The 26,118-nt window shown below is 34.6% G+C and overlaps 1 protein-coding gene across 1 annotated transcript; it reads right to left on the reverse strand.

Annotated features, from left to right (window-relative positions):
• Nucleotides 1–230: 230 nt before the first annotated feature.
• Nucleotides 231–24,038, reverse strand: LOC107189732 (neurotrimin-like). Its single transcript, XM_015578339.1, has 8 exons — nt 23,966–24,038; nt 10,693–10,851; nt 8,463–8,591; nt 7,205–7,342; nt 4,344–4,493; nt 2,044–2,091; nt 1,364–1,429; nt 231–397 (listed from the first exon to the last, which is right to left on the reverse strand). The coding sequence occupies exons 1-8, from the start codon at nt 24,021–24,023 to the stop codon at nt 231–233; spliced, it is 915 nt and encodes a 304-aa protein (XP_015433825.1). The 5' UTR covers nt 24,024–24,038.
• Nucleotides 24,039–26,118: the final 2,080 nt, after the last annotated feature.

A 26,118-nucleotide genomic window follows, 5' to 3' on the forward strand; every position in this document is an offset into this window, starting at 1 on the left:
TTCTACTCTCGAGCTACCGAATTACTGTTTATGAATAATTTTCAATAGCTACTATCATTACACGTTATAATGTCATCTTATACCACAGTGTAAGTGGTCAGCGCAATTCATGAATTATATCCTCGTATGTAGTCCCTGAGCGATGGATTTCTAAATGGATTTACAAATTTTCGATGGGTTGCGATCGAATGGAGAATGTGATGAAGTGCTAACGCGACGACGGCCGTTTTTCAAGCCGGATGGAGAGTTCTTAACTGCGGATGGTGCTGGAGGTAAATAGTATAGGTGACTAAAAAAAAAATCAGCGTTAAAGAGTTCTCTATCGTCATTACTCCAGAATCGTCGTAATCGTCGGCTTCGTTCCCATTGGTTCCTTTGCGACCTCGAAATTTCAAATCTGAAAAAGGAAACTGCATTAATATTACTACGTTCAAAGGGGACATAGGTATACATGGACTGAAGCATGCGACTGGAAGCACTTCCACAATTTCGTCAATATTGATTTCAGTGGAAATTCCTTCAAAGTAATATTGCGTGTTCCAATGTGCTATAATTTGTAATTTTTCAACATTTCAAAGCCACATCTGATTCTTTTTAGTGGGAACTAACTATTCCTTTACGAACAAATTCGTAAATAATGTTAGAATAGATTGTACCGTAAATTAAACATTATAATTTCCAAATAATTTAAAATGAATTTAAGACATAGGTAATTAATTTTAGATATATTTTTTCATGTATTACTGATAAGTATTTTTCACTCTCAGCTATACCGCACAATCTATTACTAATTACTGCAAAAGTTTAACTGAAGTTGATCCCCTGAACGGTACGAGATTTTCAAGACAATAATACATTTTTCAGTATTCTTTGGTATTAGTTACGGAAACAGGAACATCAGACCACCTATCAATTAAACAACACGAAAAATACAGTAAGCAAAAAACAGGAGGAGCAGAAGCAAGGAAGAAATAGAAGAGGGAGAAGACTGCAGACTCAAAAGTGTTTCAAAAGTTTTGTCAGAGTTTGGTTGCCTTGCCACGAACCAACTCTGTTTGGACTGTTTAAATTAGTCGTACACAGAAAGGTCCAAACATGTTTGGACTGTTCACATACCTATCATTAAAAATTAAGGTATTCGTAAGCAATCAGCTACCAGTCAATTACATTCTGATAAAATTCACGATCACACTTTGGCCAATTATGAACATTTCTGAAAAGCTTTTTTTATAGCGCCAGAAAATTATTGTCTTAGACCTACAACACGTAACATGGTGCCATAAAAATGTTGTCAGGCAAATATTATCTCTGTTTACGTTTGCGTGTTGGAGATCGCGAATTCTCTCGATAGAGTTATACCTACCACGCTCTTTCAGCATATCTTGATTTCCGTCGAAAACGTCGTTACTTGAATTATGCCGCAATTTTCCTGTAATACAAAAAAAAATAAATTTAAAAGAAAATAGAATTAAAAATGATTAAACCAAAAAAGACAAGTAACAGAAATATTGTTTAACTTATATGTAAGTATATGAAAGAAGGGTAAACAAATTTTGCATTACCGTAAATGTTTTTATTTTTTAATTAAATGATAAATCCAATTTCATGTCTAGGACGAGATAGTAACTTTGTTCACCCGCTATGTTTTTGTTATTGAAGATTGTATGAAAAAAGTGTATTTTAAGATCACCTCTATTTTTTAAAATGATACATTATACATTTTTACCTTTTGCGCACTAGTTAATGTTCGGAAGATTCTAACAAGCCATAATTTAACAGGTTATTCAAATCGTCTAAATATTCGCCGTTGTATTTAGTGTAACAAAGTACAGCGTACCATTTAAAAAAAAATAGTGGTAACATATAAATTTTTGATACGTTTTCATGTACAGAAAAATTATCACTGACATATTATGGCACCTTTGATACACATCTAGCTATCGTAAGTAAAATGTTCCGTATCTTTACTTCCCTATACTTACATTTACATAAAAATTGCACGTTTTAAATGAAAGTAACATACATCCAGGAATTATACCTCACCTTTATGTCTTGTGTTGCTAGAACTGGAATTTGAGCTTGATGTTATCGCTGAAACAGATGAGAACACATATTTCAGAAGTGTTTGTTACTCAAACTTAGATTCTACGGGCAAACTTTTACGTACGTATAATGTAAAATTTCGAATCTAAATTCGTTAATAACAATTATAGTAATATCATATTAATAAGAATGGATTATAACCATGATATACTGAATGAAGGCAAGGAGCGCCTTCAATGATTTCAAATAAATAACAGATTATAAATAATATTTCATTAATAATAATTATAATAATATTTAATTTTAACAGATTATAATAATAAGCCTGCGACGCTGGCCCAATTCGGCCTGAGAATTACCGAATTCGCGGCGAGCTGCGCGGTACGCGCTCGCTGTGTCGCCATCTTAGTATAATATACAGGGTGAACCACGAATCGTGATCAGTAGAAATTACTCTGTTATTAGCAATCTGATCGCAAATGTTTTTATCAGGTATACCATGGTTTCAAGAGAGCTTTAACGTGATTATAGTAAATTTGTTGTCAACTCTTCTTTTTCATGATTTTTCAAGGTCACCTTTAATTTTTTGCAAATACACCTATAATTTTTTTACGCTTATCTGTTAGACGATTTCAAGACGAATTCGGCATACAACAGTTCTGTTTTGATAACCGAAAACAGACTAATTGTACAGTACGCACCAAGATATAGCGAGATCGTAAACTGAAAGACTGAGCGGCGGCATCCACTAATGTCGCCGAACCTAGGGACGTAGGTGTCCTGCATTCTGTTGTAGCATTCAACACATATGCCAAGGTCAAGGTTATCGGAGCTGCATCCCTTAAACGTAACTTTTACCGAAATGTTTAATCGATTTATTTATGGTTTTACTTTAGTCAATTCAAAATTCAAATGTTTAGTCGTTGGAAATGAATACTCATGCTCTGTAATAATAATACAAACTGTATAATACAAATTATATAACTCTTAATACAAACCATTAAGAACTGGAACGAGAAATGAACGTAGAATCTGGACGAGAATGTTTGTTTCAATATATTGTGGAACAACCTAAACCGTGACTGTGGCCATAATAATAATAAGGGAAGCATCAAGTGTGACGCACAACACGAAATTATGTCTCTGTATAGCTCGAGTTGATGTTTTATACAAAGTACATTGACTCGGTATTAAGTTTTCCGTCTTACGGCCCTGCCCGAGTTTTCAGGGTCATTTTCTGCTGGTTCGGCGACCGCAACGTGTTTACTTTGATGTGCTACCGATTTTACGACCTTGCTATATTTTGGTCCGTACTGCAGTAAACTTTTCTTTACTGCTCGAAACTCGGGATCGTATGCGAGCAGTAAGGACGTACGATCACGATTTTAACCCCTCGTAAACTTGGAGCCGAGCCTCGGCAGCTGGCCTTTGTATTTTGCCGGCACTGACGCCCGTAGAAAAGGACAGAAAGTGAAAGAGAAAGAGGAACTGACTGTCAAGGCAGCCGCAAATGTTTAAATGCCTTCTTATTTCTAGGAACCTACAACAGGAGGGACTAAACCAGGGGTCGGAAACTGCTGTTCGCGAGCCAAATGTGGCTCTTTGGGTACCTACTTACAGGTGACTCTGAAGTACAACTAAAAATGAAAATACAATCAATGAGAGCAATTTTTCTAAGATTCCTTCTTCATTTAATAAAGATATAATTAATATTAGAACTTGTTATAATGTTACTTTAAATTTTCCTTATTTATAAAAATATATTTATAGCTCTGAAATAATTTTTAAATTGTTGTAGGGGACAGGTTTGGCTCTTCCGTCTCAGAAGTTTCCCGACCTCTGGACTAGACAATTCAAACCCCAATTCGCGTTCCTCGGACTTTTCGATTGCCCAAGATTGCATTAAACAAAACCAACGTGTCATTTCGCATTTTGTACTTTCTTAACCGTTCGAATCGCTGAGCTCGGTCGCTGATCGAGATGGACATTGCAAATGAGTTAGAATGCAAAACATGGGTCGTTCTTCCTGGTTGAGCGGTTTCAACAAAGTAGTCTGACTAGTGTATAAAAAATGAAATTCTTATTATTTTCGTGTTTTTCTTAATGAAAACGTGTTTAATGGTTCGATGAGATTTTCGTAGTGAAAATGAGCCATATAAATTGGACTATTTTTAGTTACATGTATAACTCGGCCAGCGAGCCTGACGGCTTGTGGCGGCATACTACAAAGGAGTGGAGAGGGAAAACGATGTCCTACTCACCACTGTAGTAGTTAAATGTATTACGTATTCAGTACTTACGGTAAACTTTGATGCTGCCATCTGTGTCCCCTAATGAGTTCATGGAAACACATTTATATGATCCAAAATCCGATGGGCCGACGGAATTTATAGTTAGCTTCATGTAAACTGTGTATGCGTTCTCCCTTCGTATGGGTTCGTACTTCCCTCCTGAAAAATATTATTACAATTTCAAGACGGTTTTGCGACAAATACAGGGTGTTTCAGCTGAAGGGGGCCACCTGAATATTTTCTTTCTTTTCAATGGTATGAAAATTATTTAAAGCACAATTTAAATGGTTTCAAAAGAGCCTTTTCCTTGAATTTTTCTATTGTCATTTGTGTTTTTTGCAGGAGGACATATTTTTCTCTGCTGTATTCTGTAGCAGATCAAAAAAATGCATTCAAGTATGCCCGAGTTATGACCTTGAGATGACCTCGAACAGAGATCAACATTATTAACTAAAGCGGCGAAGTTCATAAGTCCTAAAGAGTAATAATATGATAGCCCTTCTTTGTATGGTTTGGCCATACAGTTCTTTAGACATAATTTTTCTGGTATTCAAACGAAATGAACGAACTTGTAGTTACATTTATATAAAGAAAATTACGTTAACAATACGTTAATAATATTTAATATTGGACTGAGAATTAATTTTGAAAGTATCGAAACTAATTGTTCCTTTGTTTAAAATGATTATTTAATTAATAGATAAGTTAGGAAAAATATTATTAAAAATTAGGGAACAAAATAACTCTGAAACAAAATATTTATTGTCTCGAATAAGTAATTACATTACTATTGGAAAATCATTTTTGATCGAATATTATAATTTATTATCTGAATAATCACAGAATAATCACATAAAGTTATTAAATCATTGTATAACAAATAATTTCTAAATGTATAAGTTAATTATCGAAATAATATAATTATAATGGATTGAACGAATACTAATTGGAAATATTAAATATTACGGATCTAGCTTAAATAGCAGAAAAGATATTAGAAAGTATTTTGGAAGTGAAATATCATTTCACACGAAATAATAACCATTTTCTTCGCGATTAATATTAAATTCAGTGTATCTTAACAGACAAGTCATGAAATAAGGGGCATATAAGGCAACTATACTTTCCGGTTGATCAAATACGTTAGCTTTGAAGGATTGTATGTAACAGGAACGAAACGGGTGGTACTATGTAGTAAACTCAGTTGATCGATTGGACATATAGTATACAGCGCTTTTATTGGGCTTTTCGAATAGAAACGATCGTATAGTGTGCAAAACGACCCCAAGAATTTCAACGGGCTTTGAAGGAATGTCACAATAGTTCAATCAGTGTGAAAGATAGTCTAGCTTGCCCCCAAGTCTGGCTTATTTTGGTATTCGTCTCACATCAGTTTAAGTTAACGTGATTTCTGTTTAGATCGACACCATTCAGAGGCGTTTCCGTCCTCCAATTCGATTGTGCTATCTTCCGCGAATAGAAGGTAGTAACGTGGATGCAAAACGAAATAATGAAAGGACAGTATGACTGCGACTTGAATAATGTTCGAAATGTCCTTAAATCAGCTTAAAATCGATTAAAATTCTTTGTTGCAAGAATTTCACTTACCAAAAGACGTCATAATTAACTATTCGATGCTTTCGGATTTTAGACAAAACGATGAAAGTTGTGGATTGGAGGAAGAGACTTCGGAGCATGTGTGGAATAAAAATATGGAGAAGGAAGGGGAAGGGTGGATGTTGGCCGGTGGCGGTGGAGAAAATTCTGGAGGGGTAGAGGGGGGGGGGGCAACCGCTAAAACAATTCAACGACGCGAGGGCAGGGGAATTGGAAGGAGTGTGTAAGGGTATGAAAGCGAGAAAGAAGGGTTGAAAAAGCAGACACGTGAGTCCCAAGTGAGGATTGGTATTTTAGGATAAGACATAGAATCAGTAGAGATACATATAAGTTAGAGTTAAGCTAACAAGGGAACATATGAAACCCAGACACGCCGATTTTGATGCTCTCTATATGGGATATAGTTTGCGAAAAAATATTTGACACGTATTTTTTTATATCGGCCATCGTCCATATTGAAGGGGTGAAAACAGCTCTCAAAAGTTTAAAACATTTTTGGGAATATCGCGGGAAGTAGAGGGTATAGATTAAAATTTTGTTTGTAAATTGTGTTATTTTTTAATAGAGAATGTAATCATCTAAACGTTTTTTTAGATTTATTCGTTTACATAATATATTAAAAAAATAAATTTAAAAAGAAAACGTTTAGATGATCACATTCCCCTTTAAAAAACATATCATTTACAAAAAAAAATTGTATCTATACCCTCTGGTTCCCGGGATCTTCCAAAAAATATGTTTTAAAACCTCAACTTTGAGGGCTGTTTTCACCCCTTCAATATGGAGGATGGCCGATATAAAAAAATGCGTGTCAAATATTTTTTCGCAAACTATATCCCATATAGAGGGCATAAAAATAGGCGTGTTTGAATTCGATATGTTCCCTTGTATGTACAGACATGTATATCACACGCCGTGTTAATTCTATTCAGTTTAGTTGATGTAATTTCATTAAAGAAGCGTTCTCTCTCCCGCAGACTTTTGACGTGAGTAAAGCGTACGGGATAAGACGGTATATGTTTAAGAATAACTATTGTAAAATTTTTATTGTAAAAGAAATTTGTAAATAAACCACTACTACTATTAACTTTGAAAAAATATATATAATGTTTCCAAGATCTCTACGGCAGTATGCAGTTTATGTACAGTTTGTTTAGAAATATATCGTCGTTCGAATGTTTTTATATGTGTATGTGTTTTTATACACGTGGAAACGAGGCTAGGTTAAAGAGTAAAACATTGTTTTAACGTACCTTGTGGAACGATTTCATGTTTATCCTTTGTCCAATAATTAATGGATTCGGGGTAAGCTTCCGAGTGGCATTCCAAAGTCAGTTGTTGTCCTTCCTGAACACCAACTAACTGATTTGGTACCAAAATTACGGGCGGAACTGGAAAAACCGGCAAAAATTTTCGCCTCACATAACATGTAGAAAATACACATTTAACTATTGTGTGCTAATTTCGTTCTTGTGTATTACTTTAAAAATTCTGAACAGATTATATTAAGAAATAGGGTAAAAGATTTCATGATAGCTATATAGAAAAATATAACAATTAAAGACAAAAGTTATTAAATGGACGAGTTGGGGCGCAGGATCCATTATTGTCTGCAATACACCATATGAAAGAAGGGTAATTTTGCGTTAATGCTTCAGCTATGCCCAAGCTGGTGGCATGAATCTTGCATTAAATATCGAAAGGCTGGGTTCTTCACATGTAAAAATTATATTCATTAAACTTATATAACCACCTTACACAATAATCTGGTAAGATGCTGAATTTGCTAAAAAAATTAGTTTTTTATTTTATACTAAAGATAAGTATACAATTTTGTTCTTTAAATACATATATATTTTTGTTACTAAAACATGTAAGATTGTTATGCGAAAATATTATTTCTTTGGTATTAGAAATAAAATCTTACACTTATTTTCGTTTAGCATCACCATCTTACCAAGATCTCTACTATTTGTGTAAGTTTTGGACGGTAATAAATAACCTTGGAAGATCAACATATTTCAATTAATTTGTCACGGAATAGGCTACAGGTCTGCTTCAACCAAAAACATGGAGGTCTGTTTAAAAAAACAAAATATGTCCACCTAGATAAGATTTGTGAATATCATAAGATGACCTCCACGAAACAAAGTAAGTTCTGCTTTCAATATTTTTTGGAATAACGAATAGTTTGGGCGATATTTGCGAGGGTTGGGCGATTTTCTTTGAAAATGATTATTGTCAAAAGTGTCGCAACATATATGTATTCACTTCAGTAGCCAACGCTATCGCGGGTGCTCGATTGGCAGACTCGCGCTCTGATTGGTTGGGGTTTTCGTTAATATTTCGTCAACAATGTTTCGGAGAATATTTTTGGTAAAAAGAAGCTGTTTCAAATTATCCGAGGACACACCCCTTTCAAGGGGTTAAAACATTTTTGGGACACCCTGTATATAAAAAAACATCAGTATGACAAGAATAGATGCATGACGGATGCGAAATAATACTCACAATGAACAATCAGCATAATTCGTTTACTAACTGACGGTGGAACTTGATTGGATGCAATGCAAAGGTATGCTCCCATATGCACTCGACTCACTTTAGTGATATTAAAATTTGGTCCATCGACAGCTGTAACTGCAACACAAATTTGAAAATTGAAATGCACGAATTACACTGTTGAACAAATTTTAATTTTTTTTCCTACCTCATAACCGTTAATAGACTTTTTTGATAAATCTTTATAAGCTGAATACGAATCTGCAACCCGTTTTTCCCCAGCACGTTCAGTTTGTGAAGAAATCGATTTACAAAAAAAATTTCAAATTTTCAACTTTCGAGCTGTGTTGTGTTTTTATAGTACAGTTATTTAGTTATTTTTTATACGAAATAATTCTCTGGGCTCTCCCGATCAAAACGATGTAAATTGTTATTTTATTACAGACATCTAAATATGTTTAAATAATGATCAAAGTGAAAAATACGTCAAAAACGTACCAATTTTTGCTAATATTATTCAGTTTATTACCGGCCTAGGGTAGGAATATATCTAACTATATCAGGGAGAAAACTCAATCGGTCACTTTATAAGAATCACCCTGTATTATACCCTCCAATCTTCTATAATTGTAGCATTTTTATTGTTTCTGAACAAAAAGTGTAAAAGTACTGTGAAAAAAAAAGTTACGAATACATGCTAAACATTATTATTTCCTGAAATTATCGTGTATATTGAACATTTCCGATATAAACAGATTTCATGTACAGTATACTCTGGTATTGCTCGTTGAAGCTTCCTGAATGCTTTTTTTATATTTTTCCCCGAAAGTTTCAATGAAGTTACAGTTTCTGACAGTTTGGTATACGAGAGTGCAGTTTTTGAACTGGGCTCAAACAACTTTTTCACCGTCAGTATATTTTCTGGTACTGCTATCTCGAATACGATGAAAATTGCGTCGGAATTTCCAGCTATAATTTGTTTCAGAATGTAATCAAAATCATGTCTCAGTATACCAAATTTCTTTAAATTTTTGTTTCATCTTAAAACCCTTATAGTCTGCCCATTTTCCGATGAGACATACTACTATTGGATATGACAATGCATATTGTTGGTTTTTAAAAACCACAAAAAATAATATCAATAAACGACTAGAAATGAAAACAAAATTAATCCCAATTAATCCCTAGAAAACAAAATTATTTCCCTGATAGCCTGATACAAACGTGGCTCTATTGGTCTGATCTAACGGTACTTATACTACTACGATTGTCCTACAATATACTGGTTTATATTACTTAGAAGTTCCACCTTACACGCCTATGTGTATACCAGAGATGGACAAACTCATTATCTAGATAAAAAGTTTCGAATAACGAATAAAAGATAAAAAAATATTTCGTCATTTTTAATTGTTTCAACGTGGAAATTTCAATTTTTATAATAAAATAATACTTCTTTATGAATAAATCGACATTTTTCGAACAATTATCTAATCTGATTAATTGTTTAAAGCTCAGCACGCCACCCTTAGATACTGCTGCTTTTCACTGTGTATTATTCGAATAAAATTCTGCCCAACTCTGGTGTATACATATGTATAATATATCCTCAAGCTACGCAACAATGTCAAAGCCGACGTTACAAGAGGGCTACGTCGCCTTTCGACCGTGGGATAAAAATATTCAAATATTATTTACGTGTGTTTCGCCCATATTTGTAATAATAATTAATAATTTCGAAATGAAGCCTCGAACGCAATTTCTGTATTCGCCGATTTCATCTTAGATGGGAAGTTCGGTAACCCGAAAATTCCGATTTTTTTTAAACTTTGTAGGTTTATAGGGGACCTCAAGAGAAATATAGCGCAATGTTTGTTTTTGGCCCAATTTCAGTTCTTCAGGGTGAAAACATCCCTTCAAGGTAGATAGGTGTCATAATATTTCCCTGTATACCTTTAAAACTATCGTAGACATAAAAAAATGGTTAGAATAAAAATGGTTTTTTATGCTCTATAAAACGATGCAATTAAATTGATAAAAATTCTTTGTTTAAATAAAAACATCCCTCACCCCACTTTTATTAATTATTAATTAAAAAACGGCCTCGGACTAATATTTCTAACATACACATAATTGATAACAAAAACGTTATTAAGACGAATTTGATTAATTTTAGAATTTAGTATATAATAAATCAATGGCGGAGTAAATGTAAATTTTCATGCGGGTTAGGATTTACCATTTTCCCTTTTGCCCAGAAATATTGGCTGGCCATCCTCACGTCGCCAAACGATGGTAGGTTTCGGTGATCCTGTTGCAGCACAACGTAAAGTTACATTGCTACCTTCTCGCACCACCATGTCTGTGCTGGTTTCGTAATCCACAATATCCGGTGGAACTGTGAAAGTTAACCAGAAATAAATAAATTTATTATTCATTGTTTCGATTATGTATTGTTACAATTATAATGTTATGTTCTTCACAATCCCCTTAATTTTATTTATTTACTATTCCAATTAGGCTAAATATAATTATGGTAACTCTTCTTCTGTGTTAACTGTTTTCGGAAGACGATCCAGTCAAATCCTGTGAAAATAATGTCTGAATAAGCGATTTCAGTGAGTCAAAAGTTATCCAGTACCGCCTCCTGGCATGAATCGCGATGCCTTTAAAAGGATATTGTTCCTCTCCACTTGGTAACCGCATAAAATGTCGCTCAAAAAAAAAAAAGAAAATAGCGTTTTGGTCGCTATTTAGGCGTTCTTGTTTACTATTTCATCCATAAGTTGTAATCAAGATACAAAAGACAAATATTGAAATTGAATTATTATTAAAATGGTTATTAAAAAAGTGACCACAGTTCGAATAGAATAGAGTACTTCACCTATTCGAAAGCGTGTTATTTACTCCACAATCTGTTTCCAAATTGACCATGCACTCGTTCCACCGAGAATTCTTTGTATTTGTAAAATCGTTTTCGGTATGGATTAAAGTGAAATCAATTCGGAATGAAAGGATATGTGATTCCGGAAGTTTTACGGTCTCTGACTTTTTCCCAATAGCAATAGATTTATATACGACGTGTATTTGAACTGTTTAGTTGTATTGATATCCGTGGAATGACTTGTTTGCATTGATTTATTTGGTTTGATCGAAACATTTATCGTTTCTTCTATCCATGTTTTAATGGCAAAATATTGAATTTTTATGCACAATCCATTGACAAACTATCAAAAAAATATAGTACGTTGGTACAAGATAACAGCCACTTTGATCCAGATTTATGTGAAAGTAAACATATTTCAAAAAATCAACTAATACACAGAGAAAATGTTAAAAATTCCTGTCGAATTTAATAACAAAAATTAAATATTTCTAATATGTCTGATAACTTAGAAAATATCCTGTAATGCTCCTAACCACCTAACTTTTTCTTACATGTATTTTGAAATGTTATTCGCACATTTTACACAAATAGTAAAATTTTATTACCATTATTTAAATTAAGTCGAATAACTTCTTCCTAGAATAAGTAAGACAAGGTTGAAAACGTTATTTTCTACGAAACTCTCATAAAAACGTCGATTCAATTACTTATCAATCAGTTATCAAGAAAAGAACATATTACTCTAAATCCGAATTGAGTTCGGCAGCGGGTGCCGTTGCTAGATTGTGTATTTCAGGATAATCTACAATCATTAACAGGAAAATTTTTCTTCGCCCAGTATCCCTTTGTCCGGCAGTAGCGTGTTCATTCGAAAGCGGCTCTTTGCATCCTGCATCAATCTGAATCTGCCTCGTTTATCCTGTCCCACACTTCCACCAGGCTACACACCCCGGAATTCGTCTGTTTCCAACATTACCTTGCACAGGTTTCGTAGTTCGTCCTTCCTACCGATCACACTGGTGTCTCGCGCTGGGCTGGGTTGGATTGAAACTAGAGTTAAAAAACAGTCGTTCACTGAACGATCACCACAACCCGAGCGTGGCTTAATTTCGATGCGTAAATCGAATGACCATCCTATGCTTTCGCAGTGTACCTCAACATGGCATATACGGAAATAAAAGGTTCGTTAATGGGGTTCCGAAGAATACCCCAAACGATATACAGGACAATCGTATTGAACTGTTTGTAATAAATTACTACCCAACCGCCATTACTTAACGCTGAGTTGTACTTTTTTCCTGTTTTCCATTTACAGATGTTTTGGATACAGTGATTTAAAAATATTTGCAATTTATCAATCGGTCAATTACCACTCGTACCACTCATACTTATACATATGTATATGTATAGTGTTATAATTCTACACATATAATTTACACAGATAGGTGGAAGAAGTGTCTATTGTTAACAATTAAAGACATTCGGGGAAACTTGACCTTGACATATGTATGTTACACTAGTTTACAAAATCCAAAAAATTATATGTGATCGAGACTCCACTATGAAATTGTTATGTAAGGTGGTCCCCTAAACTCAAAAATCGACATGAGACGAAATCCTAAGGATACGTTTTTGAAATATCGTCCGATGAATATTTTGGTACTTTTTTTGAAAAGACCAGTCGGTCAACTCTAACGCGAGATATGGCCAAAAATGTCGGGTCGTCTTTTTAAAAGAGTACCAATATATTCATCGGACGATATCTGAAAAACGTATCATTAGGATTTTGTCTCATGTCGATTTTTGAATTTAGGGTTTCACCTTACATAAGAATTTCATAATGGAGTCTCGATCACCAAATGACTGTGAACTAGTGATTATCAAAATTATGAAGAACACATACCACCCTTTCTTGTTAACCAAACATTTTCGCTAAGGAAAAAGTTTTTTCAAATCGTTCCAGAATCCCCTAATTTACGGGATCGAAGCTATGTTGGGACACCCTGTATAAATCTCTGCAGATAGAGGAATAAATAAACGCGTATAGGGTGCTATGGGCCGTGATTTGTCGCTGTTAAATGACATGTCCGGTGAATATGTATTCGGTATGTTGTTCTGACTGTCTCGACAGTCGTCAACCAACCCTCCGATATGCGAATGAGTTTTCCATGTAGTGACCTGGCGATAATGGATCGTCTCAAGAAGTCGATCGTCCGTTGGAACACTTTCACCCAAATTCCGGGAGTCGCCAAGATGGTTTCCCACGATATCCCGATTTCCCCAGGCAGCTCTTTTTCAAGTCCCTTAGCCCATTCGCATACCTTAACGTCCACCCCTCCAATTCCAATCCCTTTAACTACTAGTCCCACACAGGGGATGACACAGTCAGGAACCGAAGATCAACAACATTACACCAGTCTGATAAAATTGTTACAAAATCATCGAAATTATATCTACTTTCATAAATGTGTAGTAAAATCTAAAACTCGACGACATCACACGCTGATAGATGGAATCCAATCGGGCACATTTGCTCGTTGCAAGATATTGATATCCACGACCACAAAGAGATAGAGAGACAGGAGAGAGGAAGAAATACAAATTGAATTTATAAATAAATCGTACCCCGTTTATTTTCACCGCACAAAAGCTTCGATGCTTGCGTACTGGCTGGACAAATAAATGATTAAAACGTAGCTGCGGCTGCGTGAAGGTAGCGTTTGTGAATTTCCCCTCTGTGTGCTGCACCATTGTATCAGTGGACGTCGCACTCCACCGCAATTAACGCGTATCATGCAGTCACGCACGCACATAATGGTCTTCACAGTTCCGATTAATTGATAAGCATGATTTTATTAACTGATAACCCTTTATATGTAAGTTAACAAATTTCTGTTACTACTGTCATGTGATTAAGTGAACGTTTATCTAGTCAGAGTGAACGAGAAATTTCTTGTACTTTCCAATCTGTCTGAACGTTGCTATTGTTTACGCGCGAACTCACGGTGAGACTATGATAGTCAACGATGGTCGTAAATCTCCGACACGATTGATACCAACACCGAAATTCTGCGATTCCTACTATGAATTAACGTAAGAAGGATATTAAACTTGAATAAAGTAAACACGTAAACAATATACAGGGTGGCCCACATAACTCTTAACAGCTCAATATCTCGAAAACTATGCCATCGATTTTAAAGTTCTTGGTCTTAAATTGCATGAATCTGAAGGGCCTTTCTAACTACATAAACGTGAAGTGGCCCCTCCCTTCCCCTTTAAGGGGGGGCAGGGTACCTTTATAATTTTACATAGAACCCCCTATAAAACGTTACATATTTAGATTCTACAGGAAAAAACAAGTAAATTTTGTTCGAAACATTTTTTTGTCGGATATTTCCATGATGAGATATAACAGTTTGAAGTTTCGACTTGTAGTTACTTACTTGAAGCGCTCGGAAATTGCGTTATTGAATTATACGCGCTTCAGTCCTTGTATATGTATCTCGCCTGTGTATGGATTTAAGGGTAACAGATAACAAAACACATTTTGATACACTATTAAGAAATGAATAAAGATGATGAAATATGATAAGTGGTACAAGTTGTGTGATTATTCCGGATTCCGAACTCCAAGTGAACACAAAGTGCAAGATGTTGTCTGTTTAGCTGATTCTGCTTGACTGATTGTGAAATGGAAATGAAAAAACCATGAAAATATACGTTTTTCCTGATTGGCTGAAGGATGAAGGCGGTTGCTAAAAATGCTGTTCACTGATTGGTTGCCGTGAAAGAGGAGAAATCCGTTGGATTTTCCAAGACGTCACGGAAGAAGAAAATGTCTCCCTCAGGGTGACGTGTACATGTGCAAACGTTGGCCGCTCAAGGTTCGACTCGACCGGGCGGAAACTGCGCGCGTACTCGAAGGGTATTGGTTTATGACCCTTTTGTTCCGAATTTTGCTAGTAGAAAACAAACGGCTGTCGACCAAATGTCGAACCTTCTGACGAAGAGATTAAAAAGGGAAATAACTGTGTACAATGTGTGAAAGAAAGTTTTGTTCGATAACAGTTTTGTTGTGATCGGGCAGAAAAAATATAAAATTAGGGAAGTTATTTCTGAAGATCTTCCGTGCGTATAAGACTCTAACTGTAGATGTTTATGGTGTGCAACGCGTAACAGCTATAATTCTTCAGAACTCATTTATATCTTCTCTATCGTAATATGCAGTTTCGTCTAAATTGTATACGTATTGCATAGTTTATCTTGTCGCATGTCAATTTGTTGGTCAGACAGGAGACTTTTGGCACTTCTTCGAAGAAAAAGGGGAACGTAAATCGCTTTATTATGTATTTGGTAGTACGTATGTACATCCACGCGGTGTCGGTGGATAACGAAGTGAATTCTTCGTCCCCATGCCGTTCATAGTCCCTGTTTCTCGTTTGGTCCTTGCTTTCAAATGTTTCTTGTGTTTTCCGTGATGCGTTCCGGACAATTTTCTCTATGGAAATATATTTCCCATCTCGGTTCGTTGCTATCTTGTTATTTGCCACGGATCATTGTGACGAACGAGACGAACGAAAATAAGGAACCGAAAAAAAGTACAGAGCGAATGGAACTGCAAATATCTTTGCAAGAGGACAGAGAGGAAACATGGAAAGTTCAACATCCGAATCGAGCATCGAAGTGGGAGAGCAATAGATCACTTCACCGGGACACACGATCTACAGGACAATTCAGTGCCCCGCTGGAAATTGTTCGAATCGTTGCAATGTGTGCTCGAGATGCATACTTCCAAGAAGTTCTTCAGGGTGGAGCATAAAGTATCGCTTTGTACTTTCCTTCTATGCATTCCCAAATACATAACTTGCAGACGAAAGTGGGGACTTGGGACAAGAACACGGTAGAAATAAATAAATGTTCACATGTTCATCATAACACTCCGTACAATTATTAAAGAATTACACTGGAAAAATAAAGACATGGTTTCTAACAGGACTCCAGCTAATTTAAACAGACAGGAAATTGCTGTAGAACGGATGTGAGACAAGTCTTTTTAATTTAAGAGTCATGACTAGACTGCGGATTTTATGCATTTATAACCAATAGGGTTTCGTGTAATACAATAAAGAAAAAACTTTCGCTAGATACAATGAGCTTTTTACTTTATTCTTAACCGAATAAGATATTTAAGAGAAGAAAGACATTCCAACCATTGTTGTTGTCTTAAAAAATTACTTTAGAAAATGTCATTTTGCATAAAAATCCGCAGTCTAGTCATGACTCTTCAAAACATTTTGTAAATTCAACACGTTATATCCAATGCCACTTAAGATAACCTTACTTTTAACTAAATACTACTTTTCTTGAAAAATTCTTGTCACTTACAGTCGACCAACTAACAAATAAATCTGCTTGTTAAAAAAAAATGTAGCAAACTAATGTAAATTATAAATTATTTATGGAAGGAAGAAATTGTGACAAGAAAATAGGAAGACATTTACTACCTAACCTAATATTTCTGTAGAAAATATAAAATTAAAGTATACCAATATACTTAGGTAATATCAATCTAACCAATGTAATCTTAAGGTCATAATGTCATAACCGATGTAATCTTAAGGTCTAATTTACTGACATAACTACTATGCAGAGCTGAGAAGTTGGCGTGCATGGCGGCGCGGAGTGGGGGCAAGAGGTGTACTACGTTTGCTCTGCGTAAGTTCGCAAATGGTTAACACTCTCAGATGCTGCGGCATTACTTCGAAGTTCGTCGGGTCGTTCGTGTTATCGCTCTATGCCGTTTTGGCTCAACGTGTCCCGTTCGTTCTATTTGTCACGCGATGTTGTATGATCCGACTGTGTATACTATGGTTTTAGCCAATAATGAAATACGCCCTATCTCTACAATTGTGTTAGGGAAGGTCCATGACTATGGGGATACAACCAATTGAACCATAATTGTCACGATTATTAATTATTATTGTTAACGTTGGTTGGAGAGAGTAAACGAATTATCGACACCGGTCGTGATATGAACATAAAACATATTTTAATGTATAAAAGCCTACGGTACTAAAAGGACGCGACAGTGTGTATAGACGGTATAGTTTTTGAAGTGAACTGTGCAAGTTACGTATCTGAGAAAACGCATGGTGGTGGCGCTCTGCGCGCACTCTAGCGGATGCAAGAATGAATCTTTTCCCGAAGGGCTCAGATTGTGAATTCTATCAATTATTAATTAGTATTTTCATACAACAAAGCGCACATTGAAAAAAAGATTCTTGTTAGGGGAGAGTTGCCTATTTTGGACCACTTTTTTATTTTTCTCTTTTACAACGATGCCACCTATTTTGGATGGAAAAATAACCGAACCGGCCCGTTTGGAACCGGTTCTTAACGTAAACGTAACATACAATTTTTAGTTTTTTAGAATGCAAATATGTACGTAGTATTAACATTTATTTTTTTTCCAGGAGCTGGGAATTGATGTTTTATATTTTATTGCCACCTCGTAAGCCAATTCTCTTATTTCTTTTGTTGTCGTAGTATAATTGATAGCGGTTAAGTACTATAAATAATTATGCAAAACTATATCCTCTGTTTCGTCGCGAATCCTCAGCCGAATACCTTAGTCTTTTGCGACTTCACACGATGGTTGAAGTAGTATCGTGTGAGGGGTATTAGAAAATAAGAAATCTAATACTGATAATTAAGTTTAATAATAACTGACTATTTGGTTTGTAACTTCTTCTGCAGTTAATTTATATAATTTTGCAGAAGGCACACCACGATCTGTCTTCCTTTTACGAATAGTTTTGGTATTCTGGAAGGAACATTAATTCATTAATTGTTAAAATAACGTAACCAGAAAACCAAAGCGTACATAAACAACTTGAAAGCTTAAATCGGGAGAAAAGTAACAACTTGTTACACCACACTTCATTCAGATCTAAAAATTTGCCATTCACACCTTCTAGTATGGCTTACTCTTATCGCTCTGTAAGTTCTCTACGCAACCACTCAAGCTGTACTCGGTCACAGTTTCCGAGAAATATAATTTACCCTCATTTATTTCGGCAAAAATATCGTTCACATAATGTTATTACTAGACTGCGGATTTTATGCATTTATAGTTCACAGGCTTCTGAAAAATACAACAAACAACAGAACTTTCATCAAATGTAACGAGTTTTATATTTTATTATGAGTCTAATGAAATAGTTAAGGGAGGAAAGAAATTCCGACATTTGCTCTTGTCTTTATGAATTACTTTAGAAAATGCCATTTTGCGTAAAAATCCTCACTCTAGTTATTACTCTACTACAATCATCATCAAAGGTAGAAAACTGACATACGAGGACTTAACGTTCGAAAGTCATGCAGACCTTCATAGAGAGTTTTAATTTTTCTATTTTGAAAAATCATTTCTACTGAGTATTTAAAATCTATATTTACTTATCAGAATTGATAGAAAGATACATAGAAAAATGTCCAGCAATATATTTTTAGTAGTTATCAAATGGTATGAAAAATATGTATTGGGGAACCTGAGGAACTCCATCTTAGTATGCCAGGATTACATAAGCCACGATCTTCAAAAATTCATCGAATTAAATATTTTATTTCACGCTTTACATTATTTAATTTTACACAATGAACCATCTCATACCTAAGAATGAAAATTATTTATAGCAAAGGTGTAATTCGAAGTCTCTTCGGTTAGAAATTATCACACATTAACAAAATATCTGTTTTACAATACTGACTGACCTTCACGTGTATTTTCTTGTATTATTTTCGTTTTGCGTTTCTATAGACATGGCTTCAGTGTATGTCAATTTCCTTTTACACTTTAATCAGAAAGTCAAAGTGTGCTTGTATCTCGAAGTTCTTAAATCATACGTAGTAGTATTCTTTTTTTATAGAAAATCTATAAAGTCCAGCTAAAAATTAAACCTTCGACAGTTTGTCCCGAGTGAGACTCTGGCAACGCTCCAAATACCAAACAATTTAGCCCAAGAGAGACTCGGGTACGGTGACACAACTCGCCGAAACTATTTATTTTATACTAGATATTCAATTGTAAGTTTATTATCGCTTAAACCATTTTCTTCAGTGCTCACCATTTTTGTATCTATTATACTTTCACATCTAAAGAAAAAGAAGTGAATTTTGAAACGTGTATCACGTCGATTTCTAAACCGATTACACAATACCTGTTACTGTTCGCGTGTTCATGAGTTACAAACGGTATATTTTATTCTATACATAAAGCAATACGATACTTTCAGCATTAAAATTGGATAGCGATGAATCATCGATCATTCGTGACAGTTCTAATACTGATACTTGCGAATCGACAAATTCAATGAAAAATGTGATAGAGAATCCGCAATTGATAACGATGCCAAATACAATTTTACATTTCTTATCGTGCATAGAGGTAATTTAAAACATAAACAAATATACAATTTTTTTTATTGCATTTCGTGATTTTATTAGACTGTCAAAGGTTTAAAGAAAATGCGAAGACTGTCATTCCAGCGTGGTAACTTTACCTTTCTTTAATGCGCGAAGAAACCTCGAACGTAGAGTTTACGGTGAATTTACGACGTGACGGTCACCGGCAAGGTGTGATATTTGCACGTTTAAAACGAATAATCCAGGGCTTCTTCTCGGCCTTGATTACTTTACCGAGGTGCAGAGATTCTGAGGGTTTTCTTGATCCGCTTGAGTGGTGTTTCAGATTGTGCGCATTTCATGATATTAGAGGCAAAAGTAATAGCACTGAGTGGCATTGTGGAAGGGGTTGGCTCGAGGTGTAAGTAGCGTCGGAAGGGGGTGGATCAACAGCTCGAAAGATGAGACCAAGAGGTTAACGTGGAGCTTAACCTTCTTCGAGCTACCTAATGAATAACAACGGTATGAAGTGTTTGCTAATAGCTGGGGAAGAATTTGCCAGCAAATATACCAACTCTCCTTCATTCACAAGGTTTAATTAGCATCTTTCGATTCATACCGACGCAATATAGTTTCTACCCGAGCGTATAATATAATGAATTTCAGAATTTCCAATTTTTACTGGCTTTATAGTAAAGCTGAATTAATAGCAAGAAATGGCCATTTCATGTTAGGAGGAGTAGGGGAAAGGTGTCTAAAACGATCCCTTTAAGGCGTAATTTATATCAAAAATAAAAATGCTTATTATTTAAATAAAAGTAAAGTAGTTTTTGTAAGTTAGTCTATCTACCTTATCGTTGGCTTAAATAAAATTTAGCTACCTGATCAATTACACTTTTTATTCACATTTCTTTGAAGGCTATAAAATGATCCCCGGGGGTCATTTTATACCTATTGATAGTAAATACGACGAACATTAAAAAGCATTTCAGTTATTACATTTTATTCAAACAAAAACAGCTTTGACGCGTTGTTTTTCTTTTATACTGACGGACCATTGTTGTAACTAAAACAAAAAACGATAATATAGCATATGGGTAAAATGATTCCTGGGATCATTTTATCCTACTGGAGAGGGATCATATGACCCCAAACACCCAACTCACCTTCAGTGGTTGAATATAACCTCAATTTATTACATGTCGTGACGAAACATTACTTAACTTATTGTTGAATTCCGGGTTGTGGAATTGAGTGCAACACTTAATAAAAGAACCTTGAAGAGGTTTATTCGACTACGCGTAACAGAGTTGTCGTAAGATTCTAAATTATATGTTTCGGAGTTCTCAAGTCTTCGTCGGAACCAGAATTGCGCTCTGTGTCTTTTCGGAAAGCTTATATACAGGGTGTAACAAAAATGTTGTCCGACCCGGAAATGGGGAACTCGGGGGGTGAATTGGAACAAGTTCTTCCTTAGCAACAATGTAATCTGAGGCTTCGTTACCGAGATATTAACGAAAAACCCCGACCAATCAGAACGCGAGTTTGCCAGCCGAGTTCTCGCTCTAGCGGTGGCTACGCGCTGCGATTTGTAGCCAACGCAACGCTACCCTCAAATAGGTTCAATTAATAAAAAAATATTCTGCGTGAAGTTTGAGATCGATCGGATAAAGGGAAAGGGAGCCCCAGGGTCTTTAAAAATTTAAATAATTACTTGAACGCACACAAAGTCGATTTTATTCGATTATCCTCTAAGGTACTAATTATATCAGAAAATATATCAGACAAGGGGCATCTTTAATGTTGTATTGCTTTTTAAAAAATTGCAATAATATTTGTTTTGATTTTGAAAATTGAAATCTGCCTTATTTTTTATCAATAAAGCCTCAAAAAGACTGTATTTTTTATTTTGAATGCTAAAGGGCCATTTTAAAAAAGAATTGTTTTTGTTGAAAACATAAATTTTGATTATGAAAAGTATTACATCTTTTATCTGACATGCTTTCTAAAATAATCAATAACTTAGAGGATAATCGAATACAACCGACTTTGTGTGCATTTAAGTAAGTGTTTAATTATTTTTATTTTTATTTAATGCATGCATCCATTCAAATGGGTTACCCTGTATACTCTTCTTTAACATTTTAACTGAATGGCGTATGGAATTGTATGCGAATCGAAAAATGTGTTTAAGCACAATCCTACAAATTCTTTCAATGAAAGGATACGAATGCCAGGAGGGTGGAATACAAGGCTCACTGTTCAGAACTCAACACGAAGTTGCTTTAACGTTGGAACGAATGAAAGCGGCCCTGTTAGCAGTATAATCTACTCTTGAATGCATTCGAGCGGCAATATACGATCAAATCTTTTGGTGTCTCTACGAGTACTCGATAACGTTTCTCAAAAGCGATCAAAAGCCACTTTGTACTTTGCAAGTTCGGCCACAGGCCTGCAAAGCAGTAGCTTACTTCTTCGGTTGACTATGCAAACCTGAATTTCTATAATTCAACCGAATCAAATATTAATATATTTATAAATTAGTAAAACATTTTTGGATTTGATAGCAAACAATTACAACGTTCAAGGATAAGAAATGTTTAACACTTGAATGTAATTACTTGATTCGAGAAATTACAAAAAAAGTGAACCTTATAGTTTCGAAGGTATCTGAAATGGTAATAGTTATTGCCCCACCCTGTGTGTTGAAAAATATACAAATTTTAATTTTCATTTATGCAATATTCCTTACCTGCTTACATTTGTATGTCGATCGACGGTCGCTAGTCTTTGACGACGGCGCTCGACGCATAACAGTGCGTTTATTCGTGCTGGCAAAAGTTGTTTGAAGGTTTATTCGGAGTCTTCGATTATAAGAGATTTTATATCTTCATATTATAATTATTAAGAGTTAAATATACATGCGACTTACAAATGTAAGTCGTATAAAAGAGGTTTTGTTTCTCGGTGATTTAATTTAAAATATTTATTTCATCTGGAGTTTACATGATAGGTGTACAACTCTCGAACAGTAAAAGAAAATCCGCACTGCTTGCTGTCCGAACTGCCAAAGATGGAGAAATTATTTCTTCCGGAGACGCGTTTGGGATAAATTAATGGCTTTTTGTAATAATAAGCAAATATTTACTGCTGAAAGTTGGCAGACTTTGCGATCATAATGCAGGCGATATTCTCTTAAAATTTCAATGCTCTAAGTTCAAATCTCTCCGAGTATTAAACATTTGAAAATAAAGCCTATTTTTACAGTTTTAATTCTTTTGCAACTTAACATGTGCACCGATTTCAATATACTATAGCTCACTTTGTAGGTATTAAAAATACTCACGTTTCTTATTTGAACCTTCTTTTCTCTAAAATCATTATATTTTCTTCTGCACGCAAGAAACATATTTTTCACACATTTTCGAAATTTTTTAACAATGTTCCCTAAGTATTCACGAGTCTCAAACATTATGCATTTCATTTAATTTCGCACAAAAAAATGGCTAATTAGAATTATTTTTTATTCAAAGTCCAATTCGACTGGACTATTATTCGAACTGACAAAAGTTATTCGAAGTTCGATTCGGATGCTTTAAATAAAGATATAGATAAAAGATGAAAATTTTATTCGACGCTACGAATTGCTTTTCACAGAGATTAATAAGCAAGAAATTTCAAAGAATCAGCAGTGATCAGGCAGTTGTGAATTCCTCTATTTTAACTAATTATGGGATCGAAATAATAATCTATGGGTAGCATGATTATGTTGGCACTGCATATTGATTAATACAGCCTCTATTTTTTACTTTCGTTAGGAAAGAATTTAAGACCTATTTTTGTTACTTAGCTAAATAGAAGTGAAAAACGTGTTTGAAAGCATATTTAGTCAAATAGTACGAAGAAAGGAATGTTAAGGGAAAGAGTTGAAAAAAGTTGCCTAAGTTTTATTTGGAAGACAATTACAGTCCCGACGCAGTTATTCGAGAATATATAATATTGTAAATACACCTTAATGTTTTTTCTCTTAGAAAGGAAACGATATCAAATATCATTTGTCAATTTATAAATTCTGCCAGACACCATAACACAATTGTGTAAAATGCAATACTTGTATCATAAATTCAACTTGAATTACGACCACAAGTGGTTTGGTACACAATTTTTACGATATCAGCTAAATGAAAGTTCAGTTAATTCGGAAGGATACGGTTATACTCACCGACAACTTCTAGGTAACCGGTCTGACTTTTCATTGGATCTGTATTAATCTGACACATATACCCTCCCTTGTCAGATTCCCTAACTTCTCGTATGTGTAGGAACCATGTATGATGATCGCTGTGAGAAACGGCTATTCGGTGGTTCTTTGTAATAACGTGGTTAGCTATTGTCAGTATTGTTTGGGTATTTATATGCAGCCATGCCACCTGTAACATATTTAAATGTTTTCTGTTAAAAAATACGTCTATTAGATAAATGTTAGAAAAACCTTGAAATATTACGGGAAGAAGTCATTGGCGTAACTAGGATTTTTGTCTGAGGGAGGCCAGGTCCCCTAACTTTCGCCCACAACACTCACACATTCTACAATAATTGTTTACACATTTATTTAACACTAAAACTAAGAATAGAAAGATATAAACATTATTCTTAAAAATAAAAAGAATGCGAAAAGAAATTGGCGATTGATTAGAAGCAAAAGTATATGAGGCTCATATACCTATAGTTAAAATTTATACAAGCTTCAATTTGCTGTTTTTTTCTGCAAAAATATTTTTCACATTCTCGAGCGCTAGTTTCCTTATTGCATTCGACTCTTCAATTGATGTTACAGGATTATTAGTTACAGTAGAATTGAAAAATTAAACAGCTTAATGCTAATACAATTTTATTTAATACCTTAACGTAATGAGGAGAGTATTCGGCACAGGTCTTTACTTTTTATAACATAAGAGTTTACTAACTGACGAATGTTTTTTTACATATTTCAATAATTCTGGGGGCTGGTCCCCCCTGGCCCCTACCTAGTTACGTCAATGGAAGAAGTATTTATAGTGCCAATAGTAAGTTAGTAAGAAATACTTGGTAAATAGAAAATTAACAATTATTTTACCTACTACCAACATTGAAAGAAATTTTTGATTTTTATACTGTCCTTAATTCACATTTGAGGTAATTCTAGAATTCACAACTCTGGTAAACGATAACATTAGAATACATTATTCAACTGATGTTAATTAGCCGTTGTTTCGTTATACAATTACATTGTTCAACAATAACGACTAATACTCCGCCGCAGGTCCATGAACAGTGGTCACAGTATATTTTAAATTCCCATTAATATTTTATTCATTTTACACGTTCGCTTCTTTTAAATTCTACTGTCTCCAAAGTTCTCCATACCTTTCGGCTAGTGATGTGACTGATACCGTACCGATTTTTTTTTCATGTTTCAATACAGTGTCACAAAGTATCGATACCTATTGGATACCTACCCGACAGTATCAATACTGGTTTCCTTGTCTGATAACTACACGAAAGTATCCATACCAATTTGATACACTTACTCGAAATATCAATAATTTTCGGCAGCGCGTTTATTCGAGCGCCAAGCGTTGAGCGTCAAGCGTTGAAAGACACAGGGTCGATAAAAATGTATGCTATACAACAGTATGTAATATTAAGTATACGTATATGTACACGCTACTATTTCTCTAACAATTGAAAATGCGAAAAAATGTTTCATATGAAAGTTGTATAATTTCATGGAGTAAACTCACCAGATTGTTTGAATTTTTTTTAATTATTATTTACAGAGATTTTAATAACAATGTTATTTTTTTAAACGGTACTAGATACTTTTATTATTGCCCAGTTATTAAATACGTCAACACGAATTTAACGACATATTTAAAAGTTCTGCTTGAACAATAGTTTCTCGGATAAGTGTTTGTATGAATATTGGTGGCAGTTTCATTGTTTCTTGTACCGGGGATCACACACTGTTGGTAAAAGACGCTAACGGAACTTGACATTTCCCAGGAATATTCTAACAGTTATTTGATAAATTATTATTCAATCAGAATTTTCAAATATGTCCACAATTCTACATTACGTTGAGAATGAAGTTTACTGTAAATTTCATTCTCTTAATTACAATTACGACTAAAATATGAATTTCTGTATTTATTTAGAAATAATTTCACAGCTTCAAATATTGAACTATAAATTAACACATACATCATATATGTATGTCCGATAACTGTTAGTTTTTTAATGACTGAATATTCTCAGTAAATGTTACATTTTGCACACTTTACGTATTGTGTGTATGTTTTAATGTACACCGACGAGCAAACTCAGTTTCCACTA

The sequence above is a fragment of the Dufourea novaeangliae genome, unplaced genomic scaffold, assembly GCF_001272555.1.
Source record: "Dufourea novaeangliae isolate 0120121106 unplaced genomic scaffold, ASM127255v1 scaffold162, whole genome shotgun sequence".
NCBI classification, from domain to species: domain Eukaryota; kingdom Metazoa; phylum Arthropoda; class Insecta; order Hymenoptera; family Halictidae; genus Dufourea; species Dufourea novaeangliae.